At 40.5% G+C, this 16,589-nt stretch overlaps 1 protein-coding gene across 1 annotated transcript in view; it reads left to right on the top strand.

Moving 5' to 3' along the window:
• Nucleotides 1–16,589, top strand: part of cfap221 (cilia and flagella associated protein 221) — a 200,030-nt gene that overhangs the window by 45,624 nt on the left and 137,817 nt on the right. The window contains exon 2 of the mRNA XM_063052456.1: nucleotides 10,901–11,068. Coding sequence (XP_062908526.1) covers nucleotides 10,933–11,068 — 136 coding nt within the window. The 5' untranslated portion in view covers nucleotides 10,901–10,932. The remainder of the gene's footprint in view (nucleotides 1–10,900; nucleotides 11,069–16,589) is intronic.

The raw sequence follows: 16,589 nt of genomic DNA, 5'->3' as shown, positions 1-16,589 counted from the left end.
CCTTCTGAACCACAGAGCCAGCTTCAGTGCTAGAAACCTCGCTGTGGCTTCTCCCTGATAGCAGGGGCAGAACCCCAGAGGCATTGAGGTATACAGCGGAAATTGCAGATCTTTCAGCCCAACTCGTCCACACTGAGCAAAGTACCTATTTGAGCTCGTCCCATTTTCCTGTGTCTGGCCCATATCCCTCTAAATATTTCCAATTCATGTGTCTGTCTAAAATGCCTTTTAAGGATTGTAATTATAATTAAATCCCTTTCTGAATTTTGTCACTTTTAATAAGGTCTCATCCTTTTCTGAATTGGGCATTGTTTGGAAATAATCTGGTGACTCTTTAATGCACTCTTTAGCAGTACATAATTTCTTGGGTAGAGAAATTGTAATTTTTCACAGTATTCATAGAACACAGAACATAGAACAGTATAGCGCAGTACAGGTCCTTCAGCCCACAATGTTGTGCTGACCATTAAACCCTGCCTCGCATATAACCCCCCACCTTAAATTCCTCCATATAGCTGTCTAGTAGTCTCTTAAATTTCACTAGTGTATCTGCCTCCATCACTGACTCAGGCAGTGCATTCCACTCTGAGTAAAAAACCTTCCTCTAATATCCCCCTTGAACTTCCCACCGCTTACCTTAAAGTCATGTCCTTTTGTATTGAGCAGTGGTTCCCTGGGGAAGAGGCGCTGGCTGTCCACTCTATCTATTCCTCTTCATATCTCGTATACCTGTATCATGTCTCCTCTCATCCTCCTTCTCTCCAGAGGGTAAAGCCCTAGCTCCCTTAATCTCTGATCATAATGCATATAACCATATAAACCATATAACAATTACAGCACGGAAACAGGCCATCTCGGCCCTTCTAGTCCATGCCAAACGCTTACTCTCACCTAGTCCCACCGACCTGCACTCAGCCCATAACCTTCCATTCCTTTCCTGTCCATATAGCTGTCCAATTTAACTTTAAACGACAATATCGAACCTGCCTCAACCACTTCTGCTGGAAGCTCATTCCACACAGCTACCACTCTCTGGGTAAAGAAGTTCCCCCTCATGTTACCCCTAAACCTTTGCCTTTTAGCTCTCAACTCATGTCCTCTTGTTTGAATCTCCCCTACTCTCAATGGAAAAAGCCTATCCACGTCAACTCTATCTATCCCCGTCATAATTTTAAATACCTTTATCAAGTCCCCCCTCAACCTTCTACGCTGCAAAGAATGAAGACCCAACTTGTTCAACCTTTCTCTGTAACCCAGGTCACATTCTAGTAAATCTTCTCTGTACTCTCTCTATTTTGTTGACATCTTTCCTATAATTCGGTGACCAGAACTATAAACAATACTTCAAATTTGGCCTTACCAATGCCTTGTACAATTTCAACATTACATCCCAACTCCTATACTCAATGCTCTGATTTATAAAGGCCAGCATACCAAAAGCTTTCTTCACCACCCTATCCACATGAGAACTATGCACCATTATTCCTAGATCCCTCTGTTCTACTGCATTCTTCAATGCCCTACCATTTACAATGTATGTCCTATTTTGATTAGTCCTACCAAAATGTAGCATCTCACACTTATCAGCATTAAACTCCATCTGCCATCTTTCAGCCCAGTCTTCTAACTGGCCTAAATCTCTCTGCAAGCTTTGAAAACCTACTTCATTATCCACAACTCCACCTATCTTAGTATCATCTGCATACTTACTAATCCAATTTACCACCCCATCATCCAGATCATTAATATATATGACGGACAATATTGGACCCAGTACAGATCCCTGAGGCACAACACTAGTTACCGGCCTCCAATCTGACAAACAATTATCCACCACTACTCTCTCGTGTCTCCCATCTAGCCACTGCTGAATCCATTTTACTACTTCAATATTAATACCTAACAATTGAACCTTACTAACTAACCTTCTGTGCGGAACCTTGTCAAAGGCCTTACTGAAGTCCATATAGACAACATCCCCCACTTTACCCTCGTCAACTTTCTTAGTAACCTCATCAAAAAATTCAATAAGATTTGTCAAACATGACCTTCCACGCACAAATACATGTTGACTGTTCCTAATCAGACCCTGTCTATCCAGATAATTATAAATACCATCTCTAAGAATACTTTCCATCAATTTACCCACCACTGACGTCAAACTCACAGGCCGATAATTGCTAGGTTTACTCTTAGATCCCTTTTTAAACAATGAAACAGCATGAGCAATACACCAATCCTCCGGCACCATCCCCGTTTCTGATGATATTTGAAACATTTCTGTCAGAGCCCCTGCTATTTCCACACTATCTTCCCTCAAGGTCCTAGGGAATATCCTGTCAGGACCCGGAGACTTATCCACTTTTATATTCCTTAAACGTGCCAGTACTTCCTCTTCTTTAATCATCATAGTTGCCATAACATCCCTTCCTGTTTCCCTTATCTTACACAACTCAATATTCTTCTCCTTAGTGAATACTGAAGAAAATAAATTGTTCAGAATCTCCCCCATCTCTTTTGACTCCACACATAGCTGTTCACTCTGATTCTCTAAGGGACCAATTTTATCCTTCACTATCCTTTTGCTATTAATATAACTGTAGAAGCCCTTTGGATTTATTTTCACCTTACTTGCCAAATCAACCTCATATCTTCTTTTAGCTTTTCTAATTTCTTTCTTAAGATTCTTTTTACATTCTTTATATTCCTCGAGCACCTCATTTACTCCATGCTGCCTATATTTATTGTAGATATTTTTTTCCAAACCGAGTTTCCAATATCCTTTGAAAACCAATGCTAAGATTCGAGGCGTCTCTATTTTTATAGACTCCTCAGTTACTTTTATACAACATGATATTATTTCTGATCCGAATGGTAGATTTCTATTGGTTAGTGGTTTACTATTTAATAAAAAAGTAGTTTTGGTTAATGTTTATGCTCCCAATATGGACTGTCCAGAATTTTATAAATCATTATTTAATCAGTTTCCAAATTTGAATGAGTTTTCATTGATCTGTGGCGGAGATCTTAATACCTGTTTGTCTCCAGCTTTGGACCGTTCGGCTCCTCTACGGACCTTACCTAATAAACCTGCAACTTTGATTAATTCATTCCTTTCTTATTCTGGGTCGACGGACATTTGGCGTTTTTTGTATCCTCAGGAAAAAGACTTTTCTTTTTTTTCACACGTTCACCATTCCTATTCAAGAATTGATTATTTCTTTATTGATTCTCGTCTTATTTCCTCAGTGATTAAATGTGATTATGACTCTATAACCATTTCGGATCATGCTCCACTTAAGCTTTCTATTAAAATTCTGACCAATATACAAAATAATAGACAATGGCATTTTAATTCGCTGTTGCTTCAGGACTCGGACTTTGTTAACTTTATGAATGAACAGATTGATCTTTTTTTTACAATTAACTATACAGAGGATATTTCTGTCAACATTCTTTGGGACACTTTTAAAGCTTATATTTGTGGTCAGATTATCTCGTATTCTGCTGCTTTGAGGAAGAAGCTGAAGCAGGAGGAGTTGGTAATTGTGGACAAGATTAAGGAAATTGATAAGAAATATGTTATAGCTCCTTCTGAGGAGTTATATAAACAAAGAACTGAACTTCAAATGGAACACAGTTTATTACTCTCGTCCTCGATTGTAAACCAATTAAAGAAAACAAGAAGTGAATTTTATGTGCACAGTGACAAAATTGGCAAACTGTTGGCTAATCAACTGAAGTCTAATTATGCTAAATCTCAAATTAATCAGATTTATAACCAAAATGATCGACTGATACTTGATCATGTGGGGATTAATCAAACCTTCTGTGATTTTTACTCTTCCTTATATCAATCAGAGTCTCCTCGAGATTCTAAATATATGAATGATTTTTTAGATAATTTAGACTTCCCTGAGATTTCACAGGATATGTCTTCTATGTTAGACACTCCCATTACCACGGATGAGATTAAGAATGTTATTTTCTCTATGAATTTGGGGAAAGCTCCTGGCCCTGATGGGTTTACCGTAGAATTTTATAAATGTTTTGCTCCTTCATTAATCCCTTGGTTCTGTAGGGTTTTTGAGGCTTCATTAAAACTTGGTAAACTTCCTGAATCTTTCAATAGAGCGTCAATCTCTCCAATATTAAAGAAGGATAAAGATCCTGCTCAATGTGCATCTTATAGACCAATATCTTTATTAAATGTTGATTCTAAAGTTTTTTCTAAGTTATTAGCAAATAGATTAGAAAAAGTACTTCCTTCTATTATTTCGGAAGACCAAACGGGTTTTATTAAAGGTCGTTACTCTTTTTATAATATTCGCACACTGTTAAATATTGTTTATACTCCCTCACAAAATGTTCCTGAGTGTGTTATCTCTTTAGATGCTGAGAAAGCTTTTGATAGAGTAGAATGGTCTTATTTATTTAAGGTGCTTGAAATGTTTAATTTTAGCTCGAAATTTATATCCTGGATTAAACTGTTATATCATTCTCCTGTGGCCTCGGTCCGTACTAACTCTTTAAGTTCACCTTTTTTTCCCTCTTTTTCGAGGTACTCGACAAGGTTGTCCTCTTAGTCCCTTATTATTTGATATTGCATGAGAACCTCTTGCAATTGCCATTCGAGAATCTCCAACTATTACTGGGATAACTCGGGGCTTAAAGTCCCATAAAATATCACTCTATGCTGATGATTTACTTTTATATATTTCTAATCCCCAAAAATCCATCCCGGCTGTTTTAGAGCTATTAGCACAATTTGGTCTTTTTTCAGGTTATAAATTAAATCTTAGTAAGAGTGAACTCTTTCCGATTAACAAACAACTTCCCTTATATTATAAATTTCCATTTAAATTGATTAATAATTATTTTTCATATCTTGGGATTAAAATTACTTGTAAATACAAAGATTTATTTAAGACTAACTTTTTACCATTAATAGACCATATTATTCAACTTTCATCTAAATGGTTTCCTTTATATTTAACTTTGATTGGTCGTATTAATGCAGTTAAGATGTTTTTTTCGCCAAAATTTTTATATATATTTCAGGCATTACCAATCTTTGTTCCAAAATCTTTTTTTGACAAAGTCGACTCTAAAATTTCTTCATTTATTTGGCAGAATAAAAACCCGAGACTGGGTAAGATACATTTACAGAAAGCTAAGAGAGATGGAGGCTTAGCATTACCTAACTTTAGATTCTATTATTGGGCAATTAATATTCGACATATGAAATTCTGGTTACTTGGCCAGGATATACTATCCATTCCTAAATGGGTAGCATTGGAATTACAATCTGTTCAGGGTTTTACACTTGGCTCTATTTTAGGTTCCTCTCTTCCTTTTGATTTGAAACGCCTTAAACAGGTGTCTAACCCGATAGTTAAATATACCTTACGTATCTGGTTTCAATTCAGAAAATTTTTTGATCTTAATCAATTTGGGTTAGCGATTCCTATTTTAGGTAACATTTTTTCCTCCCTCTTTTACGGATCGTGCTTTTCAAATTTGGAAGACTAAGGGTATTTCACGGTTTTTGGATTTTTTTTAGATGGTTCCCTTATGTCTTTTGAACGATTATCTAATAAATATAACTTATCAAGAATACATTTTTTTAGATATCTACAAGTTAGAAATTTCCTAAGTACTATACTTTCTTCCTTTCCAATGCTTCCTCCTACATACATTTTAGATACTATAATTAACCTTAATCCATGTCAGAAAGGTGCATCGGCTATGATTTATGAAACTTAGGAAAGCTCCATTTGATAAGATTAGGGTAGATTGGGAACAGGAATTGGGGTTTATCATTTCCGTGGATGATTGGGGGCAGATTTTACAATTAGTCAATACTTCCTCTATCTGTGCTAAACATTCCCTAATTCAATTTAAAGTTGTTCATAGAGCATATATGTCCAAAGATAAGTTAGCGCGCTTTTATTCTCATATTAATCCTTTTTGTGATAGATGTCTGGGGCAGATAGCCTCTTTAACTCATATGTTTTGGTCTTGCCCTACTCTGGAAACTTTTTGGAGAGACATTTTTAATATTATCTCCAAGGTATTGAATATAGATATCTCTCCTCACCCTATTACTGCTATCTTTGGACTACCTAAAATTTCCAGTAATCTTTCCCCTTCAGCCCGTAGAATGATTGCATTTCTTAATTTAATGGTGAAAAGATGTATCTTACAACATTGGAAAGAGCTCAATGCTCCAACTACCTTTTTTTGGTTTTCTCAGACGATATTATGCTTGAATTTGGAGAAAATTAGAAGCAATCTTTATGACTCCTCATTTAAATTTGAACAGACTTGGAGATCTTTTATTCAATATTTTCATTTAATGTAATATATACCCTTCTTGTTTTTTTTTGCTGTTTTTAATGGAGGTCGGGATTGAGGACGTGATTTTAAGTTTTTTTAACTGTTTGGTTTCAAGTTAGCCCATTGCTTTGCTTTGCTTTTAGTTAGTTGCATGGTGGGTTTTTTTTTGGGAGGGGGGTTTTCCTTTTCTCTATTGATATATATATAAAAATTAGTATACTATTATGTTACCTTGGTATGTTATGTCTAAATTACATTGTTTGTAGTATTTTTTTTGTATTAATATCTTCTGTAATTTTATTATATTCTAACAGTGTATTAGTGTCTATATGGCTTACCTTTTTGTATACTTATTCAATAAAAAGATTTAAAAAGGATGAAAACCATGGCTCTCTCAAACTCTTAACCTTTCCTTTCAACCTAACAGGAACATAAAGATTCTGTACCCTCAAAATTTCACCTTTAAATGACCTCTATTTCTCTATTACATCCTTCTCATAAAACAAATTGTCCCAATCCACTCCTTCTAAATCCTTTCGCATCTCCTCAAAGTTAGCCTTTCTCCAGTCAAAAGATCTCAACCCTGGGTCCAGACCTATCCTTCTCCATAATAATATTGAAACTAATGGCATTGCGATCACTGGACTCAAAGTGCTCCCCAACACAAACCTCGGTCACCTGACCAATCTCATTCCCTAACAGGAGATCCAACACTGCCCCTTTTCTAGTTGGTACTTCTATGTATTGCTGCAAAAAACTATCCTGCACACATTGTACAAACTCTAAACCATCCATGCCTTTTACAGTATGGGCTTCCCAGTCTATGTGTGGAAAATTAAAATTTCCCACAATCACAACCTTGTGCTTACTACTAATATTTGCTATCTCCTTACAAATTTGCTCCTCTCAATTCTTGCATATTCTCCAAACCAGGCAGCATCCTGGTAAATCTCCTCTGTACCCTTTCCAATGCTTCCACATCCTTCCTATAGTGAGGCGACCAGAACTGGACACAGTACTCCAAGTGTGGCCTCACCAGAGTTTTACAGAGCTGCATCATTACCTGGCGGCTTTTAAACTCTATCCCTCAACTTATGAAAGCTAACACCCCATAAGCTTTCTTAACTACCCTATCTACCTGTGAGGCAACTTTCAGGGATCTGTCGACAGATTTGTACCCCCAGATCCCTCTGCTCCTCCACACTACCAAGTATCCTGCCATTTACTTTGTACTCTGTTTTGGAGTTTGTCCTTCCAAAGTGTACCACCTCATACTTCTCCGTGTTGAACTCCATCTGCCACTTCTCAGCCCATTCTGAATCTTATCAATGTCTCTCTGCAATCTTCGACAATCCTCTACACTATCTACAACACCACCAACCTTTGTGTCATCTGCAGACTTGCCAACCCACCCTTCTACCCCCACATCCAGGTCGTTAATAAAAATCACGAAAAGTAGAGGTCCCAGAACAGATCCTTGTGGGACACCACTAGTCACAACCCTCCTATCCGAATGTACTCCCTCCACCACGAGCCTCTGCTTTCTGCAGGCAAGCCAATTCTGAATCCACCTGGCCAAATTTCCCTGGATCCCATCCCTTATGACTTTCTGAATAAGCCTACTATATGGAACCTTGTCAAATGCCTTACTAAGATCCATGTAGATCACATCTACTGCACTATTCTCATCGATATGCCTGGTCACCTCCTCAAAGAACTCTATCAGGCTTGTTAGACACGATCTGCCCTTCACAAAGCCACGCTGACTGTCCCTGATCAGACCATGATTCTCTAAATGCCCATACATCCTATCTCTAAGAATCTTTTCCAACAGCTTTCCCACATCGGACGTAAGGCTCACTGGTCTATAATTACCCAGACTATCCCTACTACCTTTTTTGAACAAAGGGACAACATTCACCTCCCTCCAATCCTCCAGTACCGTTCCCGTGGACAACGAAGACATAAAGATCCTAGCCAGAGGCTCAGCAATCTCTTCCTTTGCCTTATGGAGCAGCCTGTGGAATATTCCGTCGGGCCCCGGGGACTTATCTGCCCCAATGTATTTTAACAATTCCAACACCTCCTCTCCCTTAATATCAATATGCTCCAGAACATCAACCTCACTCATATTGTCCTCACCATCATCAAGTTCCCTCTCATTGGTGAATACCGAAGAGAAGTATTCATTTGAATACTTGAATAATTTGAGGACCTCAAACAACAGGAATTCTGCAGATGCTGGAAATTCAAGCAACACACATCAAAGTTGCTGGTGAACGCAGCAGGCCAGGCAGCATCTGTAGGAAGAGGTGCAGTCGACGTTTCAGGCCGAGACCCTTCGTCAGGACCTCGCTCACTTCCACAGCCTCCAGGCACATCTTCCCATCTTTATCTCTAAGCAGTCCTATCTTCACTCCTGTCATCCTTTTGTTCTTCACATAATTGAAGAATGTCTTGGGATTTTCCTTTACCCTACTCACCAAGGCCTTCTCATGCCCCCTTCTTGCTCTCCTCAGCCCCTTCTTAAGCTTCTTTCTTGCTACCCTATTTTCCTCAATAGAACCATCTGATCCTTGCTTCCTAAACCTCATGTATGCTGCCTTCTTCCACCTGATTAGATTCTCCACCTCACTTGTCACCCATGGTTCCTTCACCCTACCATTCTTTGTCTTCCTTACTGGGACAAATTTAACCCTAACATCCTGCAAGAGATCCCTAAACATCGACCACATGTCCATAGTACATTTCCCTGCAAAAACATCATCCCAATTCACACCCGCAAGTTCTAGCCTTATAGCCTCATAATTTGCCCTTCCCCAATTAAAAATTTTCCTGTCCTCTCTGATTCTGTCCTCCTCCATGATAATGTTAAAGGCCAGGGAGCGGTGGTCACTGTCCCCCAGATGCTCACCCACTGAGAGATCTGTGACCTGACCTGGTTCGTTACCTAATACTGGATCTAGTATGGCATTCCCCTGGTTGGCCTGTCAGCGTACTGTGACAGGAATCCGTCCTGGACACACTTAACAAACTCTGCCCCGCCTAAACTATTGGAACTAATCAGGTGCCAATCAATATTCGGGAAGTTGAAGTCACCCGGGATAATAACCCTGTTATTTTTGCACCTTTCCAAAATCTGCCTTCCAATCTGCTCCTGGGTATCTCTGCTGCTACCAGGGGGCCTATAGAATACTCTCAATAGAGTAACTGCTCCTTTCTTGTTCCTGACTTCCACCCATACTGACTCAAAAGAGGATCCTGCTACATTACCCACCCTTTCTGTAGCTGTAATAGTATCCCTGACCAGTAATGCCACCCCTCCTCCCCTTTCCTCCCCTCTCTATCCCTTTTAAAGCACTGAAATCCAGGAATAATGAGAATCCATTCCTGCCCTGTTGCCAGCCAAGTCTCTGTAATGGCCACTACGTCATAATTCCATGTATGTATCCAAGCTCTCAGTTCATCACCTTTGTTCCTGATGCTTCTTGCATTGAAGTATACACACTTTAGCCCTTCTACCTTCCTACCTTTACACCCTTTATTCTGTTTCCCTTTCCTCAAAACCTCTTTATATGTTAGATCTGGCTTTACTCCACTTACTACACTTGCAGTTCTCTCATGACCTTTATCCTCCTCCACCTCACTATCTGCTCTAACACTCTGGTTCCCCTCCCCTTGTAAATCTAGTTTAAACCCCCCCCCCCACCCAGAGCAGCACTAGCAAACTTTCCCGCAAGGATGTTAGTCATCCAATTTTATTGTAATTGTACAGGTGGGTCTGTACAATTACAATAAACTTTTCTTACCTTCATATTCAACTCTTCTTGTAACAAAGGCAAACATACCATCTGCGTTCGTAATTGTATGCTGCACCTGCTTGTTGGCCTTGAGAAGCTACAGCTGTTCAGTGACATCAGTCTTGAGGCAAATATTCCCTGCACATTTCAAAACATGTTAAAATTTAGCCTTTTTTCTGTTGAGTGTATCTAAATGTATTTGCAGGTTATAGTTAGTATTGTGAAGCATCATAATTCTTTCAAGCTAAGTGATATTTCATTACCCATACATTTTTTTGAAAGATGTACATCCTACATGAGAGGACTAGGAATTTTGATTAGTTTAATGTAAAATTCACAAATGAGATTTATGGCAAGGTACCACAATTTAGTACCTGATAGTACAAAGTACACAATGGGACAAAGTTATTTCTTTTACATAGCACTGTTTACAAAACCCTTCTCCGAATTCCAAAAAGGAGCTTGAAATTGAGATTAATGTCGTGCTCAAAAGTTTTTATTTTGGATTTCAAGCATTGGCAATTTTTAGATTTTTGTATCTCCTAACATGGCCTACAGTCTTATTGCAACACTTGGATACTTCCTTGGCTGTAGGCTTATGAGGCTTGGGCTTCCCTTTGTAATGAGCTCCAAGATACACTTTATCTTGTATACATTATCCTTCACCTGCAAAACAAACAGGTTACAATACTGGTTTCAATCCTTTTCAAACTGTGCTGAAGTCTTAATATACAATTATTTTCTTTTGCACATTTCTTTAGATCAGAGCAAGCTGTTCAAATTCAATGCCATCATGGAGGTGGAAAAATCCGCTGTCCAGCAGTTCAGCAATCATGGTCATGTCCTTACGAAGCAGGCAGTTCTTCCTAATGACAGATTGGTGGAGGAACCCAAGCATGAAAATGTGCCAAATCATTTACTGGAAACAAGTAAGATAACTTGAGAAGTAAGCAATAAAACCTCTAACACATAGCAAATTCAGGAATGAAATTTTAATCCTATTAAAGAATACATAATTTCTTCTATCTTATATGTGAATACATTATCATACTTTAATCAGTAAGTGGATGTACTGAATAGTAAAGGCATCCGTTAGTCTTGCGAGACCATGGATCTGCGCCTGGAAAGTCTTCACTCTCCAGGGCGCAGGCCTGGGCAAGGTTGTATGGAAGACCAGCAGTTGCCCATGCTGCAAGTCTCCCCTCTCCACGACACCGATGTTGTCCAAGGGAAGGGCATTAAGACCCATACAGCTTGGCACCAGTGTCGTCGCAGAGCAATGTGTGATTAAGTGCCTTGCTCAAGGACACAACACGTTTCCTTGGCTGGGGCTCAGAACTCACGACCTTCAAGTCGCTAGTCCAGTGCCTTCACCACCTGGCCACGTGCCCACATGTACTGAATATAAACTAAACTTCCAATAAATCTATTTTTAAGAGCTAAAAGACTGAATTCCCAAGGATGTTATCTGGCAGCTAATTAACCATACACCAGGAATCGAGCAAAATATGTCTGTTGATGTTTGGATTATTAGATATATTAAATTAAAAATGTTTAATGAAGGGAAGAATATTATATGCATAAGAAATGTGAGTTTAAATCTGTTTTATGTATGTTTTTGGTTAGAACTCAGTGGTTGGATCTGCCCATTGACAACAGCAAAAGGCTGGATCAATTTTTATGCTAAGGCTTAATGAATTATGAGTCTTATGAGCTATTAAATGGTTTCCTGGTACAATAAGATGGACTCTGGACCTCAGTATGATCTTGCACCTTATTGTTTATATGCACTGCTCTTCCACTGTACAGTATCTGTTGCAATACATTGTTAGGGTCTCCCGTCAGATTGTACGGGAGAGAACGGATTAATAATTGATCAAACCTACAGGGAAGTAGTCACCCTGCAGTTGCAGGAGGCAAGTAGTTGGGTGACTGTCAGGAGAAATGGAAATAGGCAGTTAGAGCAGAGCACACCTGTGGGCATTCCCCTCAAAGTATACCGCTTTGGGTACTTTTGTTGGGGATGACATCCTGGAAACAGACAGGAGATTCTGTGGACGTGAATGGGACACCCGGATGGTAGGTTGCCTCCCAAGTGCCAGGGACAGGGGCGTCTCAGATCGTGTCCACAACATTTTGGAGAGGGAGAGCAGCCAGGCGTCTTGGTACATATTAGTGCCAATGACATTGGTCCTAAAAAGAGAATTTAGAGAGCTATGTAGAAAGGTGAGAAGCAGGACCTCCCGGCTAGTAATTTCTGGATTGCTGCCTGTGCCATGTGCCAGTGAGGGTAGAAACAGGATGATTTGGCAGATAAATGCATAGCTGAGAAGCTGGTGCAGGGGGTAGGGCTTCAGCTCGTTGGATCATTGGGATCTCTTCTGGGGGAGATATGACCTGTTCAAAAGTGACGGGTTGCACCTGAACCTGAGGGGGACCAATATTCTTGTGGGCAGGTTTGTTAGAGCTGTTGGGGAGGGTTTAAACTAATTCGGCAGGGGGGTGGGAACTGGAATAAAGGGACTCAGGATAGGACGGATGGCAAAAAGTAAAGATAGCATGCAGTCAGACTGTCAGGAAGGGCAGGCAGGTGATGGGACTTAGTTGCAGCCAACAGGCTGAGTATCGAAACATTAGGGATGCAGAATCAGAAAGGATAGCAAATATGGTACTCAAGGTGTTGTATCTAAATACGCGTAGTATAAAGGCTGATTTATACTTCTGTGTCAAATCGACGCCGTAGGTACGGCGTTACTGCGAACCCTACACAGAGCCTACACGGATCCCTATGCCGTAGCCTGATGCGCACCTCTCCCAAAATGTAACTACGCGTCGCGGCAACACAGACTGAACAACTGTGATTGGTCCGCTTGGTAGCATCGCATTTCCTCCTACACTGCAATAGCTTCCCATTGAGTGACTGAAGGGCAGGGAAGGAACTCTGGCTGCAATGCTTTCCATAAAGCTTTACAGACCTCCGAAATTATGGAGGACACATTTCGCTTCTACGAAAAAAGACGCTTGCTTTAAACTTGTTGACCCCGAGAAAGACTGCCATGACCATGAAGCCTTGCATGGGCAGGTGTGTGCGCATGCGCGATGTGTGTGAATTGCAGAGCGACGCAGACACACCAAGGCACAAGTATAAATGCTCACAACGTGCGTAGGTCACTTGAGTAGGTCACAGCATCCATTTGACGCGGAAGTATAAATCAGCCTTTAGAAATAAAGTGGATGATCTTGTTGCACTATTACAGATTGCCAGGTATGATGTTGTAGTCATCACTGAATCATGGCTGAAGGATAGTTGTAGCTGGGAGCTGAGTGTCCAAGGCTACACGTTATATTGGAGGGATAGGAGGATGGAGGCAGAGGGGGTGGTGTGGCTCGACTAGTAGAGAATGGCATCAAATCTGTAGAAAGACGTGACATAGGATTGGACGATGTTGAATCCTTGTAGGTTGTTAGGAAACCGCAAGGGTAAAAGGACGTTGATGACAGTTATATACAGGCCTCCCAACGGTGGCTGGGAGGCATAGCACAGGTTGTAACAGAAAATAGAAAAGGCGAGTCAAAGGGCAATGCTATGGTAGTCATGGGAGATTTTAACATGCAGGTCGATTGGGGAAAATCAGGTTGGTAATGGATCTCAGGAGCCTAAGAGATGGCTTTTTAGAGCAGTTTGTCATTGAGCCTACTAGGGGATCAGCTATACTGGATTGGGTGTTATGTAATGAAACAGGCGATTATGGAGCTTAAGGTAAAAGAATCCTGAAGAAGCAGTGATCACAAAAGGATAGAGTTCAACTTGAAATTTGATAGGGAGAAAGTAAAGTGTGATGTAGCAGTATTTCAGTGGAGTAAGGGAAATTACAGTGGTAAGGAGAGAGGAGTTGACCAGAGTAAATTGGAAGGAGCTGCTGGCAGAGATGTCAGCAGAGCAGCAATGGTGTGTGTTTCTGGGAAAAATGAGGAAGGTGCAGGACATGTGTATTCCAAAAATGAAGAAACACTCAAGTGGTAAATCTAGTACAACAATGGCTGACAAGGGAAGTCAAAGCTATTGCAAAAGCAAAAGAAAAGGCATACAGCAAAGCAAAAATTAGTGGGAAGATAGAGGATTGGGAAGTGTTTTAAAACCTACAGAGAGCAACTAAAAAAATCAATAGAAGGGAAAAGATGAAATATGAAAGCAAGCTAGCAAATAATATCAAAGTGGACAGAAAAAGTTTTTTTCAAGTATGTTAAAAATAAAAGAGAAATGAGAGTGGACATAAGACCCCTAGAAAAATGAGGCAGGAGAAATAATAACGGGGGACACGGAGATGGCTAATGAACTAAATGAGTATTTTGCATCAGTTTTCACTGTGGAAGACACTGTCAGTATGCCTGATGTTGTAGTATGTGAAGGAACAGAAGTGGGTGCAGTTAGTGTTACAAGAGAGAAGGTGCTCCAAAAGCTGAATGACCTAAAGATACATAGGTCACCCGGACCAGATGAACTGCACCCTAGGGTTCTGAAAGAGGTAGCGTTAGAGATTATGGTGGCAGTAGAAATGATCTTTCAAATATTACTGGACTCTGACATGGTGTCTGAGGACTGGAAAATTGAAATTGTCACTCAGTCTTTAAGAATAGAGGAAGGCAGCAGAAAGGAAATTATAGACCAGTTAGTCTGACCTCAGTGGTTGGGAAGATGTTGGAGTCAATTGTTAAGGATGAGGTTATGGAGTACTGGTGACACAGGACGAGATAGTACAAAGTCAGCATGGCTTCCTTCAGGGAAAATGCCTCCTGACAAACTTGTTGGAATTCTTTGAGGAGATTACAAGTAGGTTAGATAAGGGGGCTGCAGTGGCTGTTGTATATTTGCACTTTCAGAAAGCCTTTGATAAGGTGCCACACATGAGCCCGTGGTATCACAGAAAAGTTACTAACATGGTTGGAGCATTGCTGATTGGTAGGAGGCAGCAAGTGGGAATAAAAGGATCCTTTTTTGGTTGGCTGCTAGTGACTACTGGTGTTCCACAGGGGTTGGTGTTGGGACCATTTCTTTTTATGCTGCATATAAATGATTTAGATCAGCAGTCCCCAACCATCGGGCCGTGGACCGGTACCAGGCCGCAAATCATGTGCTACCAGGCCGCGAGGAAACGATATGAGCCAGCTGCACCTTTCCTCATTCCCTGTCACGCACTGTTGAACTTGAACATAGGGTTGCCAACTGTCCTGTATTTGCTGGGACATCCCGTATATTGGGCTAAATTGGTTTGTGCCATACGGGACCACCCTTGTCCTATATTTCCCCTGCTAAGGTAGAGTGTTCCTGTGAAACCTTTCGTGCCGAAATGGCGTAAAGCGCAGAAGCAATTACCATTAATTTATATGGGAACAATTTTTAAGCGTTCCCAGACCCAAAAAATAACCTACCAAATCATGCCAAATAACACATAAAACCTAAAATAACACTAACATATAGTAAAAGCAGGAATGATATGATAAATACACAGCCTATATAAAGTAGAAATAATGTATGTACAGTATAGTCGGGAAGATTAAGCCAAAACCGATTTGTGAAAAAAAATTGGCACGTACGTGCATGCACACACAGGTGCCCGCGCAAGGTTTCATGGTCATGGTAGTCTTTCTCGGGGTAAGCACAAGTGTCCCGGGATTTGACTGCTACTTTTGTCCCTTATTTGGGAGTGAGAAAGTTGGCAACCCTAACTGTAAAAGACATGTTGAGGTGAGTTTAACCCTACTTGAACACCCCCAGCCTGGTCGGCCGGTCCGCAAGATTATTGTCAATATCCAACCAGTCAGTGGTGCAAAAAAGGTTGGGGACCCCTGATTTAGATGATGGAATAGACGGCTTTGTCGCCAAGTTTGTAGATGATACGAAGATTGGTGGAGGGGCAGGTAGTGTTAAGAGAACAGGTGGGGGGGGGGCGTCACGTGATGACGTGGGATTGAGACGTGTAAATCGAGTTCTCCTGCAACAAATTAGTAAAGTTCCGTTTAAACAAAACAAAGTTAATAAATATTTTCTGAAAACTATTTATAAACTTTGTAAGACTACTTTACGATATGCCTCCTAAACCACAACAAAAGAAGTCTGCTGTTGCGAAGCAGCCGCGAGACGGGAAGAAAAAAGGGCCTACTGCAATGATGGAGCCTCGGACTCAGGTTGGATCTCCTTCGGTAGAACAGGGAGCAATGGCGGTGGTAGCGGTTTCTCCGAAGAAGGCACCGGAAATGTGCATGCACAAAGAAGAGCGCATGCGCAAATCGACACAACGCAAACTACAAGAACCAACAGCCACTGCAATTGAAAATGACTCAGAGTCAGAATTGGATTCTGCAGAGAACACAGATGAAGAAGAGGAGGAAGAATTGGAAGCGATTGGAAGTAAAGGAGATGATAGAGACATAAGAGAGGCTGTATTGCGA

The sequence above is a fragment of the Mobula hypostoma genome, chromosome 6 (genome assembly GCF_963921235.1).
Source record: "Mobula hypostoma chromosome 6, sMobHyp1.1, whole genome shotgun sequence".
Taxonomy (NCBI): domain Eukaryota; kingdom Metazoa; phylum Chordata; class Chondrichthyes; order Myliobatiformes; family Myliobatidae; genus Mobula; species Mobula hypostoma.
Note: the sequence above shows the minus strand (reverse complement) of the source record. Positions and strands in the feature narration are given on the sequence as shown.